Source organism: Rattus norvegicus, chromosome X (assembly GCF_036323735.1).
Source record: "Rattus norvegicus strain BN/NHsdMcwi chromosome X, GRCr8, whole genome shotgun sequence".
Lineage (NCBI taxonomy): Eukaryota > Metazoa > Chordata > Mammalia > Rodentia > Muridae > Rattus > Rattus norvegicus.
In genome coordinates, this window is record NC_086039.1 from 139,771,735 (window position 1) to 139,795,548 (window position 23,814).

Sequence of the window (23,814 nt, forward strand, 5' to 3'; positions counted from 1 at the left end):
GAGATGATTTTTGTGTATCTACCATTTCCTTATTTGCATCAAGACTGACTCATAATTTTATTGTACAATTTGACTATACTGCCAAAGATGATAGAAAAAAATTAACTGAAATTTCATTTGTTTTCTCTTTTTCTTTTCTCCAAATTTGGACAGATTCACTTTCACTGAAAGGAAAAAGGCTGGATTTTTATGGAGAATGCGAGACATATGTCAGCCTGGCCAACACCATGCCAGAACTCAGCCGACTCACAGCATGTATTGATCTGATATTGATGACTAACAGCTCACATTACTGGATGGCCTTCTTCTATATTACTAATAACACTCTCCTGGGCAGAGAAGATATAGACCTTGGACTTGCAGGAGACCATCAGCAGCTGATACTGTACAACCTTGGCAAGACCTTTTATGTCAGTTATCGCCTGATTCCGTTTCATTGGCATACCCTCTGCTTGGTATGGGATGGTGTGAAGGGCAGATTAGAGCTCTTCCGGAACAAGGAAAGGATACTTGCAATAATGGATCAGCCACACAGTTTGTCTCCAAATGGGACATTGGTCTTGGGGCACTTTCGGAGGAATGGAGAGGGCCAGATTAAAACTGTGGTACCTCGCTTTACAAGCAGCCTCTATTACTTTCAGCTTTGGGACCGCATCCTGGAAAATGAGGAGTTTATGACATGTTTATATGGAAATGTAGTTAGTTGGGAAGATGATGTTTGGCTCATCCACAAGATAAGTCCAACTGTTGATAGGAGACCGCGCTGCTGTGAGTAACTTCACTTTTTTTTTTCCTCAGCGAGAGTAGAATTGGTATATCACAGCTCTGCTCACAAACAAGGCTAAAATTATCCATTCCTAGATCAAGGCTCTGCCTTCCTCCAAGGTGCCCAAGGTTCCCATCATTTTGCCACCTGCTTTTTGATGTAGAGGAAAAAACTTGTTTTCTTTTCCCTTTTGTTTTAATACAACTTCAAACTCATAGGCAATATATAAGAACAAGAAAATGTATAGATTAATTTCCCACACTTGTTAATGGTTAACCCTTTCCACTCACAGGCTTTGTCATTCTCCCCGTCCTCATCTTGGTCCTTAATTTTCCTGCTATGCACTTTCTCCTCTCTCTTTCTCTGCATCTCTCTGTCTGTAACACACATGCACTCACATGCATATGCACACACACACCCTCCATATCATACCCTTTATTTGTTTTTGAGTCATTTGATCATATGAAGAAAGCATAATTCCTAATTATTACCATTTGTCTCAGAGTGTGCTCCCCAAGGATAAGGAATTGTCTTAACCATATCACAATGGACAAAATAAAAAACTTGAACATGGCTACAACATTAAATTCCTAGCTGATCTTAAAAATTTAGTCAATCATCTTAATTTCCCTTGTAACTATGCTTTTTGCTTGGCATAAGATTTGTTTTACAGCCATTCATTGCATCTAGCTACCAAGTCTATTTAGATCCCCAGTCTTTCCCCCCTTTTAAAAACCTAGGCATTTCTGTTGTGTAGTCCAGTTGTTTTGTAGATCATGTATTAGTTTGGATTTGTTACTTCTTTGGTAACTAGATTCTCGCTGTGCATTTTTGGTAAGAATACTGCCTTCAGATTTTGTCTCTGGAAATGGATTGTCTTTTTCCTCTTCAATTATTAATTTCTATGGAGGTGCTTGGAGACAATGTAAATGCCCTCTAATTTAGCTTCCACCCAATAGTTTTACATTATAATCATGGCTCTTGCTTAGATCACTCACAACTAGGATGGTGGTAAAATGATGATGGTAAAGTTTCACATTAGCTTCTGTTTATTCCATTTAAGGGAGACTTCTTCCAAATTATTTAACTAATTCATGTTTATTTATGTAGGCATGGAATTATAGATTCAAGTTTTATTCACTAGGTTTTCACCTGTTAGCATTGTTTATTTTGATATGACAATTGGTCCATATTTGGCCAGTGGGAACCCTTCAATCTGGCTCCTGTACCTTTGACACATTTCATCATTCTTTGCACATTTTCTGGCCTTCTGGGAAAAGAAGAATACTGCAGGTTCATTTTGTATTTTTTTGTGTGTGTTCAGCCTAAGAATTAGTCATTTTGCCAAGGAGTCTTGGTTCCTTTTGGTGAAGACATGTATATATATATACATATATGTATATATGTATATATATATAAATTGTGTACGTGTGATTGTGATAATTTATTATTTTGTTGGTTTAATGATGTTAATCAAAGTCTTCTTGGATATATATATATATATATATATATTTTCTCGATACAATGTCATTTTCCTTTCAGTTTTCATCATGACCAATAGCCTGAAGTATAGATAATCAGTGACAATAGAATTTTCCACATTTCTTGAAATGTGTGTGTTTTGTTCTTTTGATTTTGGGGGCCAGTTACAGAAAGAATGGTACCTAGGTCTAAACCCAGTAATGTTCTCACATGTTGTGGGGATATTATTTCCCCAGTAGTCTGGGTACTAATTGGGTTAAAGACAGAAACACATTGCACTGGGGTTCTCTTTCTTTGACACTAGTGTAGAAGAATAGAAAAAGTTGAAGACATTGATTTCGTTCTCATTGTTGGTCTACCTCTTTTTTGAGGCTTTCCAAATATAGGAGACTAGTTCTAGCTGACTCTAATGACAAAACTGAGTTAGACAGTGAGAAATCATGCCTGAATAGCCTATGCAATGTAGTTTAAAGTAATGTTACCTTTGTTCTAAGGAACCAGAAGTCTAGCCCTTAGAAACACACAAACTTTACAGCAGCCTTTGAACATAATTGAGCCTTCCCCTCCCTCACCATATGGCTGATAAGTAACAAAGTCTAATTGCTGGTAAGGTTCTGTACAACCCCCATTTATTTTTCTTTCCTGTATAGCTTTTAATATGCACCCCACAATCTTGAGCTGATTGAGTCCTAGTGGATAAAATATTCCAACATAATAAACAGAAGAAAAACATTACTGAAAATGACAATTAAGCAAGAGTAGAACATGTTCTCTCTACTATTCATGATTTTACAAGTGTTCTTTTTAAACCTTTGAATAGAAGGTCCTAAGCTGAGGGCCAGAGTAGCCTAGACTGAGTTGAAAAGGCCCTTGAGGTCCTCTAAAGCAGATTTTTCCCTTGAAGACGGGGGCTCTAGTTTCGAATCCATTTTAATAATATTGGCTGCTGCCCTTTACTAAGTTCTTATCAAGGACAGGATATTTTAAAGATGAGAAAAGAGAGGTTACAAGCATTTTCTAAGGTCACCAGTCATGTAAGTGGTGAAGCTGGCATTTGTAGAGAACTGTGTCTATTCACAAGATCCATGTATCTTTCATTCTTACACTATGCAGGGCTGTCTAAGGCAGTGGTTATCAACTTTCCTCATGCTGTGACCCCTTAATAGAGTCATCATATTGTGGTGGCACAACCAAAACATTATTTAATTGCTACCTCCTAACTGTAATTTTGGTGGTTATGAAATAATACAATGCAATTATTTGTGTTTTCTAGTGGTCTTACATGACCCTGTGAAAAGGTCGTTTGACACTTCCCAAGGGGTTGTGATCACTGGTTTAAGGAGGCTATGACACCCTCTTACAAACTTATATGGTCTTAGGGGCTTCCTTTATAGGGAATTTCTGGTGCCAATAACCCACCTGTGGGAATTAGGCAAGCAGCTCGAGTCACTGCCATCCTCATTAGTAAAGGCAGAGTAATAGAATAAAATGTCTATTTCTCTTTTGACTGTATGACAGCTAGGAAAATGGTGGATAAGTATGAGTGATTACAACATGCCTAGCCTTAGCTTTTGTCTAATAAATTGCTATTTATGGTCCATAGAAGGATTATGACCCTTAAAAATAAATTTTAATGAGCTTATTACTAGGTTACAAATCTCAATAAATCTATTTACACATAAAATATATACATATATATTTATATTCATGAGGACAAGGCTTTGAGAGAACATGTAACAGAAACCACGAACTCTATCTGGGTTTAAAGAACAAGTATTCATGACAGTTGAAGATAACTCAGGAATATTTAAACAGCATGGTGATATATGTATATGGTTTACCAGTACAGATTGGTGATATTTCAATTTCAGAAAATGTGGAGTTCCCTGATTATTTTGGGGGTATAGGCTGAAGGATATAGTAAAGGCCCACAAATTCAAATCATCTGATGAACCTTTTGCTTCTAGTTTTTTTTTCCTTTCACCAAAGTTCCATGATTTTTAAAAAAGTAATAAGTGGTGACAGAAATCCTTGAAGCAACTATAAGCACCAACGAGAAACTTCAGTTCTCTTAATTCCCATCCAGACACATGACGTAAAAAAGAATCTGTTCTAAAGTGTGAATATATGAAGACAACGAGTCTTCCAAAGATATAGAAATCAAATTCATCTTAGTTATGTATTTGAGAATCTCCTCTATTGAACAGAATGAAATTATATGAATTGAGTCCATCGTGGGAAATGTACAGTCTATTAAAGGCAGAGTAGTCCTCCATCTGTGGAGGCATTGATTTGTTGAGCTTTATCAATTGGTAGAATGTTCCATGTGCCCTGGATTACTTTATGAACTGTCCGTTCTTGAGAATATGCAGAGATGGATTGTATTGTCCATGCACTTTCTAAAGGCCTTTGTTTGCCTCACATTAATCCCTCTATCCAATTATCAGTTATCATACGGACAATTTTGTGGTGATGGGCTCTGCTGCTAAGAGGCAATTTGGTCTTGCCCTTGTACATCAATTCTGTCTGCTATCCCTTTACATCAGGAAAGATAAGCATGAAGAGTTTGTAGTTCACTTTGACCTCCCTTATTGGTATTCTCCTGTACAGGGTAACATTCTATAGATTTCCAGATGGAGTCTGTAGCCTGTCTCTCTCACACAAGATTCATTTTTCTCATTTCCTTACTTGAAAACTGAAATCAAGCACAATTTTGGCCAGCTTCTTATTATTCCAAGATACTCATTTTGGATTTTCATACCTCATGGGTAAATCTGTTTGTGGCAGTTTCTGGTCACCATTAGTTCTCACAAATCTAATCAACACCTTGAATTATATTTACAGAGGTCGTGATTGAAAAAAAAAGCCAGATGCAGTGTGTGAGTTAGAACAACACACAGATTTAATATGAGTTGATATATCCAAATCACAACCAGAATTTGGTATCTTACTAAATGTTCTACTTAATATTCTGTTGGCAGGTACATCTGCCACAAAATGCCTCATAAATATTCAGCTACTCTATACCTCTGGTCTCCAGCTCCAAATGATTATACTAACACAATTTAATCCAGAGTGAAAGAGCAAATGACAATTAAGTCCATGGGCCCCTGTGAATTTGCGTGGATTATCCGTACCTTAACATACAGTGAGGCTCATGGACATAATGTATGAAGTGCTCGCTTATTTATAAAAAGAATCAGAATGAGGGTGAAAAACTAGGGAGGCTGGATCCCATGGATTTTGGGGTCCTTGCAGTATGAGGATATTTGATATCACTATACTACCTGGGCAATATGAAACTTCATATTTGCTCTGTATTTAGAAATTATTTATTTGTTTATTTATTTTATGTGAATGCCAGTTTTGCTTGAATGCATTTCTGTTACTATGTGCATGCCTAGTGACCAAGGAGGGCTGACGAGGGCGTTGGATCCCCTGGTAGAGTTACAGATGGTTGGGAGCAGCCATGCGGATACTGGTAATTGAACCTGGGTGCTCTAATCCATGGAGCCATCTTCCCAACCCTACACTTTGCTTTATTTTTCACCAAAACTTTTAATGAAAGACTTGTAGATTGCAGTGCAGCTGGAGATCCCTGGTGTGCCTTGTTGCTTACCTTAATGGCTACAATATCTAAGACTTCAATATAAGAAAAGGGATACTGATGTTGCTCTAATGGATCGGTATGTTTCCGAATTCTCTAGTTACACAGTACATATTTATGTGTGCTTTGCTATACTCACCATTAGAGTCAAATTTGAGTAGTTTTTTTTTAAAGACTGGTTTATTTTATGTATGTGAGTACACTGTAGCTGTCTTCAGACACACCAGAAGAGGGCATCAGATCCCATTACAGATGGTTGTGAGCCACCATGTGGTTGTTGAGACTTGAACTCAGGACCTCTGGAAGAGCGGTCAGTGCTCTTAACCACTGAGCCATTTCTCCAGCCCCAAATTTGAGTAGTTTTATACTATACACCTTTCTCATGCCGAACTTTTAATAACTGTACCCAGCTCCTGTCTATCCTTGACCACCACACATATTTTTCTCAAGTCTCTGTCATTTGATAATGATGTCCTATATTTATAATTTTTTGTCATCTTCAAAACATAAAAAATATGGGGCTTGAGAGATGACTCAGCTCTTAAGAGACAGGGCTGCTCTTATATAGGACCTAGGTTTTGTTCCCAGCACTCACCTCGTAGCTCAATAATTATCTGTAACTCCAGTTATGGGGAATCCATTGCCCTCTTCTCACCTGCGAGGGTAGTGGGTATGCATGCAGTGCACAGACATTCATGCAGACAAAGCACCCATACACAGAAATAAATTAAGACATAAAAATAAAAATACTTATGAATGCAATTCTGCAGCATGTGGCCTTTAAAGTGTGACCTCCCCCAACCACAGGCTCTCTGTGGAGTATGTGGTTATGTGTATTCACAGTTTGCATCTTCTTTGTAGATGGTGCGGATGGTTCACAGATGTTCTCCTAACCTTTGAACTTGTGGAGAATACCTGGACTGATTCCAATTTGGGATATTATAAAAATGTTCTGGGTGTTTTGTATAGGGTTTGTATAAATCAAAACTTTTGTTCCTCTGTGGTTAAGTGCTTACTGCGGCTTGTGGACCATATGGAAGTTACAGGTTTACTTTTATAAAGAACCGGTGTACAGGTGGACATTCATTCCTACCCACAATGGCCGAGTAACCCAGTTTCTCTGCATCCTTGACAGCATTTTGTGCTGCCTATATGAATCATGTTTGTAAATGTGTAGTGATATTTCATATAGCATGCTTTTCTTTCAGGGGTGGAATCTAGAAAATGGTCCAAATGAAAATAGAAGTTGGCTATTAGAGAGGAAGAGCAGGCCCAGAAAGAGGTGGGGTAGGGTCATGTAATAAAGGGGCAAATATGATTAACATACACTATATGCATGCATAAAAATGCTATGATGAAAGCCATTACTTTGTACATTTTTGGCAATAAAATTAAAGAAACATCTTTGTCAAATAGTTCCAACATCTGATTCCTCTTGATGTTAGTATGACTGTCTTTTTCCTCATTCTTTTTTTTTATTGGATATATGTCTTTATTTGCATTTCAAACATTATTCCCTTCCCTGGTTTCCTGTCCATAAGCCCCCCCATATTCTCCTACACTGGGGGGTCTGAGCTTGGCAGGACCAAGAGCTTCCCCTTCCACTGGTGCCCAACAAGGCTATTTCTGCTACAAATGCAGTTGGAGCCCAGGGTCAGTCCATGTATAGTCTTTTGGTAGTGGTTTAGTCCCTGGAAGCTCTGGTTGGTTGGCATTGTTGTTCTTATGGGGTTGCAAGCTCCTTCAGCTCTTTCAATCCTTCCTCTAATTCCCCAAGGGGGTGTGTGTCCCATTCTCAGTTCTGCTAGCATTGACCTCTGTATTTGACATGCTCTGGTTGTGTCTCTCAGGAGAGATCTATATCCGGTCCCTTTCAGCATGCATTTCTTAGCTTCATCAATTTTATCTAGTTTTGATGGCTTTATATGTATGGGCCACATGTGGGGCAGGCTGTGAATGGCCGTTCTTTCAGCCTCTGTTCTAAACTTTGCCTCAATGTCCCCTCCTATGAATATTTTTGTTCCCCCTTTTAAGAAGGAGTGGAAGCATCCACACTTTGGTCATCCTTCTTCTTGAGCTTCTTTTTCCTCTAATTGGGTTCTAATTGGGTTTGTGTCCTGGATGTTTTGTTAACGTGTGGAGAGTCTAGGTCTTATTAAAATTTTTAATTTCATCAGGTAGTTCTTTAGCACACAAGCCTTAATCTACCTTTGCGTGCTATACTTCTAACTACGAATTGACTTTTTGAGTCTCTGCAGTGTTACTTTGTCTTACATTGTTTATTATGTGACTCAGTGGCTCCCATTGGTCCTTGGTGGTGCTGCCTGTTCGAGAAACATAAACGATTCTCCTCAGGAAGGGCATCCAGATTATCTCAGAGTGGGGCTGGGTGGTGCTATGATTTATTGGTGATGTCTCATGATTTAGCTTTTCCTGTGTCTCTGAGAAAAACGAAGCCTTCCATCAAGCTCCCTGGGCTATGCCACCTGCTGCTCCCGGGTCTCTATTGCTTGTCTCTGAGTGGGGAGAAAAAATGTATGGGCTACAGAGACAAAGAGTCTCAGAGCACTTGGAGCGATTGGCTCCATTGTTCCTCTCTTTTTGGGTTTGTGTTTCTCTATGGGTACAGACACTCTTGGGGCAATGGGAGAAAAGGTCTTCCCAGATCACGTGCTATTAAACAAGTGCTTACTGGCGAGTCAAGGGAACTCAGTCCTGACAGGAGCAGAGAGCTGTTTTTTGGCTGCTTATTTGGATGCCCAGTTACTTTCCTCTGCCGATGGTGTCGGGCTTGCAGAATTTTGATAGAGAGTCTCCTATTTGGTCCAGAACGAGAATAAACCTACCTGGACTATATTCTGTTGCTAAAAAAACTATTGGAACCATGTAACTGCATTATCTACTTAAAATATTGCAAAAACGGAGCTTTTAGCAACAAGGGAAAAAAAGACCACTTGTTTGTCTAATGATGAATTGGTAGGTGCTGACCAGGCTTGCTTTCTTAAATCTTAGTCCAAATGCCTCCTAATTATTGTTGTAGTTGTATGTTCCTAATGCTGTGGCCCTTTAATACAGTTCCTCATATTGTAGTGACCCTCAACCATAAAATTATTTCATTGCTACTTAATAACTCTAATTTTTCTATGGTTATGAATTGTAATGTAAATGTCTGATATGCAGGATATCTGATATGTGACCCCTGTGAATGGGGCCGTTTGATTCCCCAAAGGACTTGTAGTTGTACTTAGTGGTGAGGTGCAGGGGAAAGCGATTCTACGTCATCTTGTTCAGTTGAGAAATGTGCCTTTCCTTTAATACCAGTTGTCAGGAAGTAGAAGTTCATGTGTGTGTGTGTGTGTGTGTGTGTGTGTGTGTGTGTGTGTGGACAGCATGTACCAAAATGAGGGATCTGACATGGTTAGCATTGTAGCTGCTTCAATCACTTGCGAAATTTTATTTCTGAGCAGGACACCCATTATATTCAATGGCGATAAGTATACCATTTAGAGGCCATAAGAAAAAATCTTTACCACAAGGAGAAAAGAGACAGACTTGATGAAGTGGAAGTCCTGTAAATTTAACATCTCTGGAATGATGGCTATAGAGAAAGTCTGCACTGCTTAATTTAATAAAACACAAAGTACACGTGGATTAGGAGCACCAATGAAATTATCGAAGCGGTTTATGTTCACAATCAGCTCATATTACACGCTAATGACCCTGAACACATTCGATAACCCATTGTCACAGATTGCTAGACTTAGCAGTTGAAAATACCAGAGATTGTCTAGGGAATAACACTTCTTATATTGCTCTATTTTAACCATGGAAGTTTGTGTTCGTATATGTCAGAAAAATCTCCCAAAATCTCCCATTCAATCTTTTTGATGTGAAATCCACCCCCTACCCAGGATGACTGCTATATCAATCCTCCATTCTTAACAGAGTCCTGTTTTAAACAGCTATTGATATTTGATTGGTTTCTATGGGAGATACGAACAAGTTTAAGGTGGATATTGTTCCAGGGAATGGCTGTAATTTGAGCTCCCCATTGGCTTTCAATTCCTGGGCTAGCAAGTTCACTGTAATGTTTTAGTTTAGCAGTGTGATTCCCTCCTTTGAAATGTATATCTTCAGCTATTTGGATGATTGCTGTTTTTTGTCCTTTTCAGCATTCTAGAACTTAGCTTCTTAGTATCGGTGGTTGTTTCTCCTTGGTTATTTTGAATACAATCTTTGTATTTCTTTCTCTTGGCTTTGAAATATTTGGGGGGCACGCATTTAGGGGTGCTAGTGTATCCTTCCTCTTTCTCTGTCTCTCTGATCTTTTCTTCTCCCAGTATTTTCATCTTTTATTATATATGTATAGATGCATATAGTTTTTGTATCTATAAAGAATTCTAGGACTCACAAATGAGAGAAAAGGTGTTGTATTTGTCTTTCCTTGCCTTACTTATTTCCTTTAATACGATGGTCTCTGGTTGCATTCATTTGTCTGCAAAGGACATAATCCTTCGTTAAGGATAAATAGAACTCCATTCTGCACATATAGGATGTTTTCTTTATTCATCCATCACTTGGCAGGCACTTAGCCTCATTCCACAGCTTTGCTATTATAAATAGTGCTATGGTGAACAGGGGTGTGCAGATGTATCTGTGGTATGCTGACTCGGATTCTTTCACGTAATACATAGGCATGGCAGAGCTGGTACATATTTTTTTAGCTTTTTTTATTGGGTATTTCTTTATTTACAATTCAAATGTTGTCCCAGTTTCCTGTCCATATTCCCCCCTTCTTCTATAAGGGTGTTCCCCTCCACATCTAGCTCCTTCCTGCCCCCCACCCAACATTCCCCTACACTGGGGGTCTAGCCTTGGCAGGACCAAGGGCTTCTCCTTCCATTGGGCCAACAGGGCCATCCTCTGCTACCTATGAGGTTGGAGCCCAGGGTCAGTCCATGTATAGTCTTTAGGTAGTGGTTTATTTCCTGGGAGCTCTGGTTGGTTGGTATTGTTGCTCTTATGGGGTTGTAAACCCCTTCAGTTTCTTCAATCCTTTCTCTAATCCTCCAACAGGGTCCCGTTCTCAGTTCAATGGTTTGCTGCTAGCATTCATCTATGTATTTGACATGCTCCAGATGTGTCTCTCAGGAGAGATCTATATCTGGTTCCTGTCAGCATGCACTTCTTAGCTTCATCCATCTTACCTAGTTTGGGTGGATATATATATATATATATATATATATATATATATATATATATATATATATATATATGGGCCACATGTGGGGCAGGCTCTGAATGGCCGTTCCTTGAGTCTCTGCTCTAAACTTTGCTTTCATATCCTCTCCTATGAATATTTTTGTTCCCCCTTTTAAGAAGGAGTGAATCATCCACACTTTGGTCATCCTTTTTTGAGCTTCATGTGACTGTGGATTGTATCTTGGGTAATTCAAGCTTTTGGGCTAATATCCACTTATCAGTGAGTGCATACCATGTGTGTTTTTCTGTGATTGGGTTACCTCACTCAGGATCATATTTTCTAGTTCAATCCATTTGCCTGTGAATTTCATGAAGTCATTGTTTTTGATAGCTGAGTAGTATGCCATTGTGTAGATGTACCACATTTTTTGTATCCATTCCTCTGTTGAAGGGCATCTGGGTTCTTTCCAGCTTCTGGCTATTATAAATAAGGCTTCTATGAACATAGTGGAGCATGGGTCTTTGTTGTATGTTGGAGCATCTTTTGGGTATATGCCCAAGAGAGGAATAGCTGGGTCCTCAGGTAGTTCAATGTCCAATTTTCTGAGGAACCTCCAGACTGATTTCCAGAATGGTTGTACCAGTCTGTAATCTCACTAACAATGGAGGAGTGTTCCTCTTTCTCCACATCCTCGCCAGTATCTGCTGTCGCCTGAGTTTTTGAGCTTAACCATTCTGACTGGTGTGAGGTGAAATCTCAGGGTTGTTTTGATTTGCATTTCCCTTATGACTAAAGATGTTGAACATTTCTTTAGGTACTTCTTAGCCATTCGGCATTCCTTAGCTGAGAATTCTTTGCTTACCTCTGAAACCCATTTTTAATAGGGTTATTTGTCTCCATGCAGTCTAACTTCTTGAGTTCTTTTTATATTTTGGATATTAGCCCTTTATTTGATGTAGAATTGGTAAAGAACTTTCCCCAATCTGTTGGTTACTGTTTTGTCCTAACAACAGTGTCCTTTACCTTACAGAAGCTTTAACATTTTATGAGATCCCATTTGTCAATTCTTGATCTTAGAGCATAAGCCATTGGTGTTTTGTTCAGAAAATTTTCCTCAGTGCCCATGTGATTGAGACTCTTCCCCACTTTTTCTTCTATTAGTTTGAGTGTATCTGGTTTGATGTGGAGGTCCTTGATCCACTTGGACTTAAGCTTTGTACAGGGTGATAAGAGTGGATCGATTTGCATTCTTCTACATGCTGACCTCCAGTTGAACCAGCACCATTTGCTGAAAATGCTATCTTTTTTTCCATTGGATGATTTTAGCTCCTTTGTCAAAGATCAAGTGACTATAGTTGTGTGGGTTCATTTCTGGGTCTTCAGTTCTATTCCACTGGTCTCTTTGCCTGTCTCTCTACCAATACCATGCAGATTTTATCACTATTGCTCTGTAATACTGCTTGAGTTCAGGGATAGTGATTCCCCCAGAAGTCCTTTTATTGTTGAGGATTGTTTTCACTATCCTGGGATTTTTGTTATTCCAAATGAATTTGCAAATTGCTCTTTCTAACTCTATGAAGAATTGAGTTGGAATTTTGATGGGGATTGCATTGAATCTGTAGATTGATTTTGGCAAGGTAGCCATTTTTACTATATTAATCCTGCCAATCCATGAGCATGGGAGTTCTTTCCATCTTCTGAGATCTTCTTCAATTTCCTTCTTCACAGACTTGAAGTTCTTGTCATACAGATCTTTTACTTGCTTGGTCAGAGTCACACCAAGATATTTTATATTATTTGGAACTATTGTGAAGGGTGTCATTTCTCTAATTTCTTTCTCAGGTTGTTTATACATTGAGTAGAGTAAGGCTACTGATTTCTTTGAGTTAATTTTATACCCCAGCCATTTTGCTGAAGGTTTTTTTTTTTTCAGGGTTTTTTTTTCATTTTTTTTTTATTAACTTGAGTATTTCTTTTTTTTTTTTTATTAACTTGAGTATTTCTTATATACATTTCGAGTGTTATTCCCTTTCCCGGTTTCCGGGCAAACATCCCCCTCCCCCCTCCCCTTCCTTATGGGTGTTCCCCTCCCAACCCTCCCCCCATTGCCGCCCTCCCCCCATAGACTAGTTCACTGGGGGTTCAGTCTTAGCAGGACCCAGGGCTTCCCCTTCCACTGGTGCTCTTACTAGGATATTCATTGCTACCTATGGGGTCAGAGTCCAGGGTCAGTCCATGTATAGTCTTTAGGTAGTGGCTTAGTCCCTGGAAGCTCTGGTTGCTTGGCATTGTTGTACTTTTGGGGTCTCGAGCCCCTTCAAGCTCTTCCAGTTCTTTCTCTGATTCCTTCAATAGGGGACCTATTCTCAGTTCAGTGGTTTGCTGCTGGCATTCGCCTCTGTATTTGCTGTATTCTGGCTGTGTCTCTCAGGAGCGATCTACATCCGGCTCCTGTCGGTCTGCACTTCTTTGCTTCATCCATCTTGTCTAATTGGGTGGCTGTATATGTATGGGCCACATGTGGGGCAGGCTCTGAATGGGTGTTCCTTAAGCCTCTGTTTTAATCTTTGCCTCTCCCTTCCCAGCCAAGGGTATTCTTTTTCCTCATTTAAAGAAGGAGTGAAGCATTCACATTTTGATCATCCGTCTTGAGTTTCGTTTGTTCTAGGGATCTAGGGTAATTCAAGCATTTGGGCTAATAGCCACTTATCAATGAGTGCATACCATGTATGTCTTTCTGTGATTGGGTTAGCTCACTCAGGATGATATTTTCCAGTTCCAACCATTTGCCTACGAATTTCATAAACTCGTTGTTTTTGATAGCTGAGTAATATTCCATTGTGTAGATGTACCACAGTTTCTGTATCCATTCCTCTGTTGAAGGGCATCTGGGTTCTTTCCATTTTCTGGCTATTATAAATAAGGCTGCGATGAACATAGTGGAGCACGTGTCTCTTTTATATGTTGAGGCATCTTTTGGGTATATGCCCAAGAGAGGTATAGCTGGATCCTCAGGCAGTTCAATGTCCAATTTTCTGAGGAACCTCCAGACTGATTTCCAGAATGGTTTTACCAGTCTGCAATCCCACCAACAATGGAGGAGTGTTCCTCTTTCTCCACATCCTCGCCAACATCTGCTGTCACCTGAGTTTTTGATCTTAGCCATTCTCACTGGCGTGAGGTGAAATCTCAGGGTTGTTTTGATTTGCATTTCCCTTATGACTAAAGATGTTGAACATTTCTTTAGGTGTTTCTCAGCCATTCGGCATTCCTCAGCTGTGAATTCTTTGTTTAGCTCTGAACCCCATTTTTTATAGGGTTATTTGTTTCCCTGCGGTCTAACTTCTTGAGTTCTTTGTATATTTTGGATATAAGGCCTCTATCTGTTGTAGGATTGGTAAAGATCTTTTCCCAATCTGTTGGTTGCCGTTTTGTCCAAACCACAGTGTCCTTTGCCTTACAGAAGCTTTGCAGTTTTATGAGATCCCATTTGTCGATTCTTGATCTTAGAGCATAAGCCATTGGTGTTTTGTTCAGGAAATTTTTTCCAGTGCCCATGTGTTCCAGATGTTTCCCTAGTTTTTCTTCTATTAGTTTGAGTGTGTCTGGTTTGATGTGGAGGTCCTTGATCCACTTGGACTTAAGCTTCGTACAGGGTGATAAGCATGGATCGATCTGCATTCTTCTACATGTTGCCCTCCAGTTGAACCAGCACCATTTGCTGAAAATGCTATCTTTTTTCCATTGGATGGTTTTGGCTCCTTTGTCAAAAATCAAGTGACCATAGGTGTGTGGGTTCATTTCTGGGTCTTCAATTCTATTCCATTGGTCTATCTGTCTGTCTCTGTACCAATACCATGCAGTTTTTATCACTATTGCTCTGTAATACTGCTTGAGTTCAGGGATAGTGATTCCCCCTGAAGTCCTTTTATTGTTGAGGATAGCTTTAGCTATCCTGGGTTTTTTGTTATTCCAGATGAATTTGCAAATTGTACTGTCTAACTCTTTGAAGAATTGGATTGGTATTTTGATGGGGATTGCATTGAATCTGTAGATTGCTTTTGGTAAAATGGCCATTTTTACTATATTAATCCTGCCAATCCATGAGCATGGGAGATCTTTCCATCTTCTGAGGTCTTCTTCAATTTCTTTCCTCAGTGTCTTGAAGTTCTTATTGTACAGATCTTTTACTTGCTTGGTTAAAGTCACACCGAGGTACTTTATATTATTTGGGTCTATTATGAAGGGTGTCGTTTCCCTAATTTCTTTCTCGGCTTGTTTCTCTTTTGTGTAGAGGAAGGCAACTGATTTATTTGAGTTAATTTTATACCCAGCCACTTTGCTGAAGTTGTTTATCAGCTTTAGTAGTTCTCTGGTGGAAGTTTTGGGATCACTTAAATATACTATCATGTCATCTGCAAATAGTGATATTTTGACCTCTTCTTTTCCGATCTGTATCCCTTTGATCTCCTTTTGTTGTCTGATTGCTCTGGCAAGAACTTCAAGAACTATATTGAATAAGTAGGGAGAGAGTGGGCATCCTTGTCTAGTCCCTGATTTTAGTGGGATTGCTTCAAGTTTCTCTCCATTTAGTTTAATGTTAGCAACTGGTTTGCTGTATATGGCTTTTACTATGTTTAGGTATGGGCCTTGAATTCCTATTCTTTCCAGGACTTTTATCATGAAGGAGTGTTGAATTTTGTCAAATGCTTTCTCAGCATCTAATGAAATGATCATGTGGTTCTGTTCTTTCAGTTTGTTTATATAATGGATCACGTTGATGGTTTTCCGTATATTAAACCATCCCTGCATGCCTGGGATGAAGCCTACTTGATCATGGTGGATGATTGTTTTGATGTGCTCTTGGATTCGGTTTGCCAGAATTTTATTGAGTATTTTTGCGTCGATATTCATAAGGGAAATTGGTCTGAAGTTCTCTTTCTTTGTTGTGTCTTTGTGTGGTTTAGGTATAAGAGTAATTGTGGCTTCGTAGAAGGAATTCGGTAGGGCTCCATCTGTTTCAATTTTGTGGAATAGTTTGGATAATATTGGTATGAGGTCTTCTATGAAGGTTTGATAGAATTCTGCACTAAACCCGTCTGGACCTGGGCTCTTTTTGGTTGGGAGACCTTTAATGACTGCTTCTATTTCCTTAGGAGTTATGGGGTTGTTTAACTGGTTTATCTGTTCCTGATTTAACTTCGATACCTGGTATCTGTCTAGGAAATTGTCCATTTCCTGAAGATTTTCAAATTTTGTTGAATATAGGTTTTTATAGTAAGATCTGATGATTTTTTGAATTTCCTCCGAATCTGTAGTTATGTCTCCCTTTTCATTTCTGATTTTGTTAATTTGGACGCAATCTCTGTGTCCTCTCGTTAGTCTGGCTAAGGGTTTATCTATCTTGTTGATTTTCTCGAAGAACCAACTTTTGGTTCTGTTGATTCTTTCTATGGTCCTTTTTGTTTCTACTTGGTTGATTTCAGCTCTGAGTTTGATTATTTCCTGCCTTCTACTCCTCCTGGGTGTATTTGCTTCTTTTTGTTCTAGAGCTTTTAGGTGTGCTGTCAAGCTGCTGACATATGCTCTTTCCTGTTTCTTTCTGCAGGCACTCAGCGCTATGAGTTTTCCTCTTAGCACAGCTTTCATTGTGTCCCATAAGTTTGAGTATGTTGTATCTTCATTTTCATTAAATTCTAAAAAGTTTTTAATTTCTTTCTTTATTTCTTCCTTGACCAGGTTATCATTGAGTAGAGCATTGTTCAATTTCCACGTATATGTGGGCATTCTTCCCTTATTGTTATTGAAGAGCAGTTTTAGGCCGTGGTGGTCCGATAGCACGCATGGGATTATTTCTATCTTTCTGTACCTGTTGAGGCCCGTTTTTTGACCAATTATATGGTCAATTTTGGAGAAAGTACCATGAGGAGCTGAGAAGAAGGTATATCCTTTTGCTTTAGGATAGAATGTTCTATAAATATCCGTTAAGTCCATTTGGCTCATGACTTCTCTTAGTCTGTCGACATCACTGTTTAATTTCTGTTTCCATGATCTGTCCATTGATGAGAGTGGGGTGTTGAAATCTCCCACTATTATTGTGTGAGGTGCAATGTGTGTTTTGAGCTTTAGTAAGGTTTCTTTTACGTATGTAGGTGCCCTTGTATTTGGGGCATAGATATTTAGGATTGAGAGTTCATCTTGGTGGATTTTTCCTTTGATGAATATGAAGTGTCCTTCCTTATCTTTTTTGATGACTTTTAGTTGGAAATTGATTTTATTTGATATTAGAATGGCTACTCCAGCTTGCTTCTTCTGACCATTTGCTTGGAAAGTTGTTTTCCAGCCTTTCACTCTGAGGTAGTGTCTGTCTTTGTCTCTGAGGTGTGTTTCCTGTAGGCAGCAGAATGCAGGGTCCTCATTGCGTATCCAGTTTGTTAATCTATGTCTTTTTATTGGGGAGTTGAGGCCATTGATATTGAGAGATATTAAGGAATAGTGATTATTGTTTCCCTTTATATTCATATTTGGATGTGAGGTTATGTTTGTGTGCTTTCATTCTCTTTGTTTTGTTGCCAAGACGATTAGTTTCTTGCTTCTTCTAGGGTATAGCTTGCCTCCTTATGTTGGGCTTTACCATTTATTATCCTTTGTAGTGCTGGATTTGTAGAAAGATATTGTGTAAATTTGGTTTTGTCATGGAATATCTTGGTTTCTCCATCAATGTTAATTGAGAGTTTTGCTGGATACAGTAACCTGGGGTGGCATTTGTGTTCTCTTAGGGTCTGTATGACATCAGTCCAGGATCTTCTGGCCTTCATAGTTTCTGGCGAGAAGTCTGGTGTGATTCTGATAGGTCGCCCTTTATATGTTACTTGACCTTTTTCCCTTACTGCTTTTAATATTCTTTCTTTATTTTGTGCGTTTGGTGTTTTGACAATTATGTGACGGGAGGTGTTTCTTTTCTGGTCCAATCTATTTGGAGTTCTGTAGGCTTCTTGTATGTTTATGGGTATCTCTTTTTTTAGGTTAGGGAAGTTTTCTTCTATGATTTTGTTGAAGATATTTACTGGTCCTTTGAGCTGGGAGTCTTCACTCTCTTCTATACCTATTATCCTTAGGTTTGATCTTCTCATTGAGTCCTGGATTTCCTGTATGTTTTGGACCAGTAGCTTTTTCCGCTTTACATTATCTTTGACAGTTGAGTCAATGATTTCTATGGAATCTTCTGCTCCTGAGATTCTCTCTTCCATCTCTTGTATTCTGTTGGTGAAGCTTGTATCTACAGCTCCTTGTCTCTTCTTTTGGTTTTCTATATCCAGGGTTGTTTCCATGTGTTCTTTCTTGATTGCTTCTATTTCCATTTTTAATTCCTTCAACTGTTTGATTGTGTTTTCCTGCAATTCTTTCAGGGAATTTTTCAATTCCTCTCTGTAGGCTTCTACTTGTTTATTAATGTTTTCCTGTGTTTCCCTAAGTGTGTTCATCTCTTTCTTGAAGTCCTCCAGCATCATGATCAAATATGATTTTGAAACTAGATCCTGCTTTTCTGGTGTGTTTGGATATTCCATGTTTGTTTTGGTGGGAGAATTGGGATCCGATGATGGCATGTAGTCTTGGTTTCTGTTGCTTGCCTCTCGCCATCAGATTATCTCTAGTGTTACTTTGTTCTGCTATTTCTGACAGTGACTAGACTGTCCTATAAGCCTGTGTGTCAGGAGTGCTGTAGACCTGTTTTCCTCTCTTTCAGTCAGTTATGGGGACAGAGTGTTCTGCTTTCTGGCGTGTAGTTTTTCCTCTCTACAGGTCTTCAGCTGTTCCTGTGGGCCTGTGTCTTGAGTTCACCAGGCAGCTTTCTTGCAGCAGAAAATTTGGTCTTACCTGTGGTCCCGAGGCTCAAGTTCGCTCGTGGGGTGCTGCCCAGGGGCTCTCTGCAGCGGCAGCAACCAGGAAGACCTGTGCCGCCCCTTCTGGGAGCTTCAGTGCACCAGGGTTCCAGATGGTCTTTGGCTTTTTCCTCTGGCGTCCGAGATGTGTGTGCAGGGAGCAGTCACTTCTGGTTTCCCAGGCTTGTCTGCCTCTCTGAAGGTTTAGCTCTCCCTCCCACGGGATTTGGGTGCAGAGAACTGTTTATCTGGTCTGTTTCTTTCAGGTTCCTGTGGTGTCTCAGGTAGGTGTCCTGCCGCTCCTGGGCCCTCCCCCAAGGGAGCCCAGAGGCCTTATACAGATTCCTCTTGGGCCAGGGATGTGGGCAGGGGTGAGCAGTGTTGGTGGTCTCTTCTGCTCTGCAGCCTCAGGAGTGCCCACCTGACCAGGCGGTTGGGTCTCTCTCTCACCGGGTCTGGGAGCAGAGAGCTGCTGCGGGCCGGGATCCGAGGGTGAAGGTTTTTTTTTTTTTAAATCAGGTTTAGTAGTTCTCTGGTGGAACTTTTTTCTTTTCTTTTCTTTTCTTTTTTTTTTTTTGACAGACACAGAAGAATTTCATTTTCTTCTGAAGGAAACTTAGATAACAGCACGAATTCCATGAGAAAGGTGACACAATGGGAGGGTTGGACAATTTTTTCCAGTCAGCCCTCATGAGACAACTGCTAAGCTGAATTGGCACCTAGAAGCATTGGAGCCCACATCCCTCTGCTCCAGGACATCAGTGCTGCCTTTTGAACCGATTCTTCCTTTTCACCTATGTTTTCAGTTTAGTGGGAACTTAGAAGAAGTCACACTCAACTGACGTGCTCACCTGTCACTCATGCTGGGCGTTCCGACCTCGGGGTGTTGGAGAGCAAACGAAGAGACATGCTCACAGTTCTTTAGCCCATCATGATGCTCTGTGATTTTCTTAAGCTGGGTGAATCTGACAGTGCTGGCTTTTTCTTCTACGCTGTTAGCAGTGACATAGAATCCAAACCACCGCAGAACTTTGATCCCCATCTCCAGAGTCTGCATGAACCCCACCTTTGCCCTCAACTCTCCTACACAGCGTTTTCTCTCCCCTTTCCCTGCCACCTTGTGTCTTCCTTCCGAAAACTGCTCCCCAAGAGTGCAGAGTACTATCAGGGTGTTGTTTGTTTGTGGGTTTTTGGTCCTCACAGCTTCAGGGAAACATTCTTGCTCATCTCTAGTTCCTGGCAGTGGACTTGACAATCAACCTGTGTTTAGTGAAGTAAAGCATGGAAGATTTTTAGTGTTTCTCATGCCAGGAAATAGAAAAAGAGAGCAAGGTAAAAAATATCCCATGGCAGGCATCTCAGGATACAAAGATGGCTTTTGTTGGCGTCCTGAAACTTCTTTAAGAATTCCCCTGGATTGTACACCTTTGTGGTGTCTGCTCCTGGCCATCAGACCCAAGAAGACTTCTTTCTATTTCAGTTTGATCCATATCTCTACTTTCTTTTCTGTCTCCTCTGTTCTTTTTTTTTTATTAACTTGAGTATTTCTTATTTACATTTTGAGTGTTATTCTTTTCCTGGTTTCCAGGCAAAAATCCCCCTAATGCCTCCCCCTCCCCTTCTTTATGGGTGTTCCCCTCCGCATCCTCCCCCCATTGTCGCCCCCCGCAACAATCTAGTTCACTGGGGGTTCAGTCTTAGCAGGACCCAGGGCTTCCCCTTCCACTGGTGCTCTTACTAGGATATTCATTGCTACCTATGAGGTCAGAGTCCAGGGTCAGTCCATGTATAATCTTTAGGTAGTGGCTTAGTCCCTGGAAGCTCTGGTTGCTTGGCATTGTTGTACATATGGGGTCTCCCGACCCCTTCAAGCTCTTCCAGTTCTTTCTCTGAGTCCTTCAACGGGGGTCCTATTCTCAGTTCAGTGGTTTGCTGCTGGCATTCGCCTCTGTGTTTGCTGTATTCTGGCTGTGTCTCTCAGGAGCGATCTACATCCGGCTCTTGTCGGTCTGCACTTCTTTGCTTCATCCATCTTGTCTAATTGGGTGGCTGTATATGTATGGGCCACATGTGGGGCAGGCTCTGAATGGGTGTTCCTTCAGTCTCTGTTTTAATCTTTGCCTCTCTCTTCCCTGCCAAGGGTATTCTTGTTCCCCTTTTAAAGAAGGAGTGAAGAATTCACATTTTGATCATCCATCTTGAGTTTCATTTGTTCTAGGCATCTAGGGTAATTCAAGCATTTGGGCTAATAGCCACTTATCAATGAGTGCATACCATGTATGTCTTTCTGTGATTGGGTTAGCTCACTCAGGATGATATTTTCCAGTTCCAACCATTTGCCTACGAATTTCATAAAGTCGTTGTTTTTGATAGCTGAGTAATATTCCATTGTGTAGATGTACCACAGTTTCTGTATCCATTCCTCTGTTGAAGGGCATCTGGGTTCTTTCCAGCTTCTGGCTATTATAAATAAGACTGCAATGAACATAGTGGAGCACATGTCTTTTTTATATGTTGGGGCATCTTTTGGGTATATGCCCAAGAGAGGTATAGCTGGATCCTCAGGCAGTGCAATGTCCAATTTTCTGAGGATCCTCCAGACTGATTTCCAGAATGGTTGTACCAGTCTGCAATCCCACCAACAATGGAGGAGTCTTCCTCTTTCCCCACATCCTCGCCAGCATCGGCTGTCCCCCGAGTTTTTGATCTTAGCCATTCTCACTGGTGTGAGGTAAAATCTCAGGGTTGTTTTGATTTGCATTTCCCTTATGACTAAAGATGTTGAATATTTCTTTAGGTGTTTCTCGGCCATTCGGCATTCCTCAGCTGTGAATTCTTTGTTTAGCTCTGAACCCCATTTTTTATAGGGTTATTTGTTTCCCTGCGGTCTAACTTCTTAAGTTCTTTGTATATTTTCGATATAAGGCCTCTATCTGTTGTAGGATTGGTAAAGATCTTTTCCCAATCTGTTGGTTGCCGTTTTGTCCTAACCACAGTGTCCTTTGCCTTACAGAAGCTTTGCAGTTTTATGAGATCCCATTTGTTGATTCTTGATCTTAGAGCATAAGCCATTGGTGTTTTCTTTAGGAAAATTTTTCCAGTGCCCATGTGTTCCAGATGCTTCCCTAGTTTTTCTTCTATTAGTTTGAGTGTGTCTGGTTTGATGTGGAGGTCCTTGATCCACTTGGACTTAAGCTTTGTACAGGGTGATAAGCATGGATCGATCTGCATTCTTCTACATGTTGACCTCCAGTTGAACCAGCACCATTTGCTGAAAATGCTATCTTTTTTCCATTGGATGGTTTTGGCTCCTTTGTCAAAAATCAAGTGACCATAGGTGTGTGGGTTCATTTCTGGGTCTTCAATTCTATTCCATTTGTCTACCTGTCTGTCTCTGTACCAATACCATGCAGTTTTTATCACTATTGCTCTGTAATACTGCTTGAGTTCAGGGATAGTGATTCCCCCTGAATTCCTTTTATTGTTGAGGATAGCTTTAGCTATCCTGGGTTTTTTGTTATTCCAGATGAATTTGAATCGCTTCTCGGCCTTTTGGCTAAGATCAAGTGCAGATGAATTTGCAAATTGTTCTGTCTAACTCTTTGAAGAATTGGATTGGTATTTTGATGGGGATTGCATTGAATCTGTAGATTGCTTTTGGTAAAATGGCCATTTTTACTATATTAATCCTGCCAATCCATGAGCATGGGAGATCTTTCCATCTTCTTAGGTCTTCTTCAATTTCCTTCTTCAGTGTTTTGAAGTTCTTATTGTACAGATCTTTTACTTGCTTTGTTAAAGTCACACCGAGGTACTTTATATTATTTGGGTCTATTATGAAGGGTGTCGTTTCCCTAATTTCTTTTTTTTTTATTTTTTTTATTAACTTGAGTATTTCTTATATACATTTTGAGTGTTATTCCCTTTCCCGTTATCCGGGCAAACATCCCCCTCCCCCCTCCCCTTCCTTATGGGTGTTCCCCTCCCAACCCTCCCCCAATTGCCACCCTCCCCCCACCAGTCTAGTTCACTGGGGGTTCAGTCTTAGCAGGACCCAGGGCTTCCCCTTCCACTGGTGCTCTTACTAGGATATGCATTGCTACCTATGAGGTCAGAGTCCAGGGTCAGTCCATATATAGTCTTTGGGTAGGGGCTTAGTCCCTGGAAGATCTGGTTGCTTGGCATTGTTGTACATATGGGGTCTCAAGCCCCTTCAAGCTCTTCCAGTTCTTTCTCTGATTCCTTCAACGGGGGTCCTATTCTCAGTTCAGTGGTTTGCTGCTGGCATTCGATTCTGTATTTGCTGTATTCTGGCTGTGTCTCTCAGGAGCGATCTACATCCGGCTCCTATCGGTCTGCACTTCTTTGCTTCATCCATCTTGTCTAATTGGGTGGCTATATATGTATGGGCCACATGTGGGGCAGACTCTGAATGGGTGTTCCTTCAGTCTCTGTTTTAATCTTTGCCTCTCTCTTCCCTGCCAAGGGTATTCTTGTTCCCCTTTTAAAGAAGGAGTGAAGCATTCACATTTTGATCATCCATCTTGAGTTTCATTTGTTCTAGGCATCTAGGGTAATTCAAGCATTTGGGCTAATAGCCACTTATCAATGAGTGCATACCATGTATGTCTTTCTGTGATTGGGTTAGCTCACTCAGGATGATGTTTTCCAGTTCCAACCATTTGCCTACGAATTTCATAAACTCGTTGTTTTTGATAGCTGAGTAATATTCCATTGTGTAGATGTACCACAGTTTCTGTATCCATTTCTCTGTTGAAGGGCATCTGGGTTCTTTCCAGCTTCTGGCTATTATAAATAAGGCTGCAATGAACATAGTGGAGCACGTGTCTTTTTTATATGTTGGGGCATCTTT

The 23,814-nt window shown here is 40.2% G+C and overlaps 1 protein-coding gene across 1 annotated transcript in view; it reads left to right on the top strand.

The window, feature by feature from the left end:
* The first annotated feature begins 227 nt into the window (after positions 1-227).
* Positions 228-23,814, top strand: part of Adgrg4 (adhesion G protein-coupled receptor G4) — a 129,810-nt gene continuing 106,223 nt past the window's right edge. Inside the window, exon 1 of the mRNA XM_039100558.1 lies at positions 228-768. Within this exon, the coding sequence (XP_038956486.1) occupies positions 228-768 (541 nt within the window). The remainder of the gene's footprint in view (positions 769-23,814) is intronic.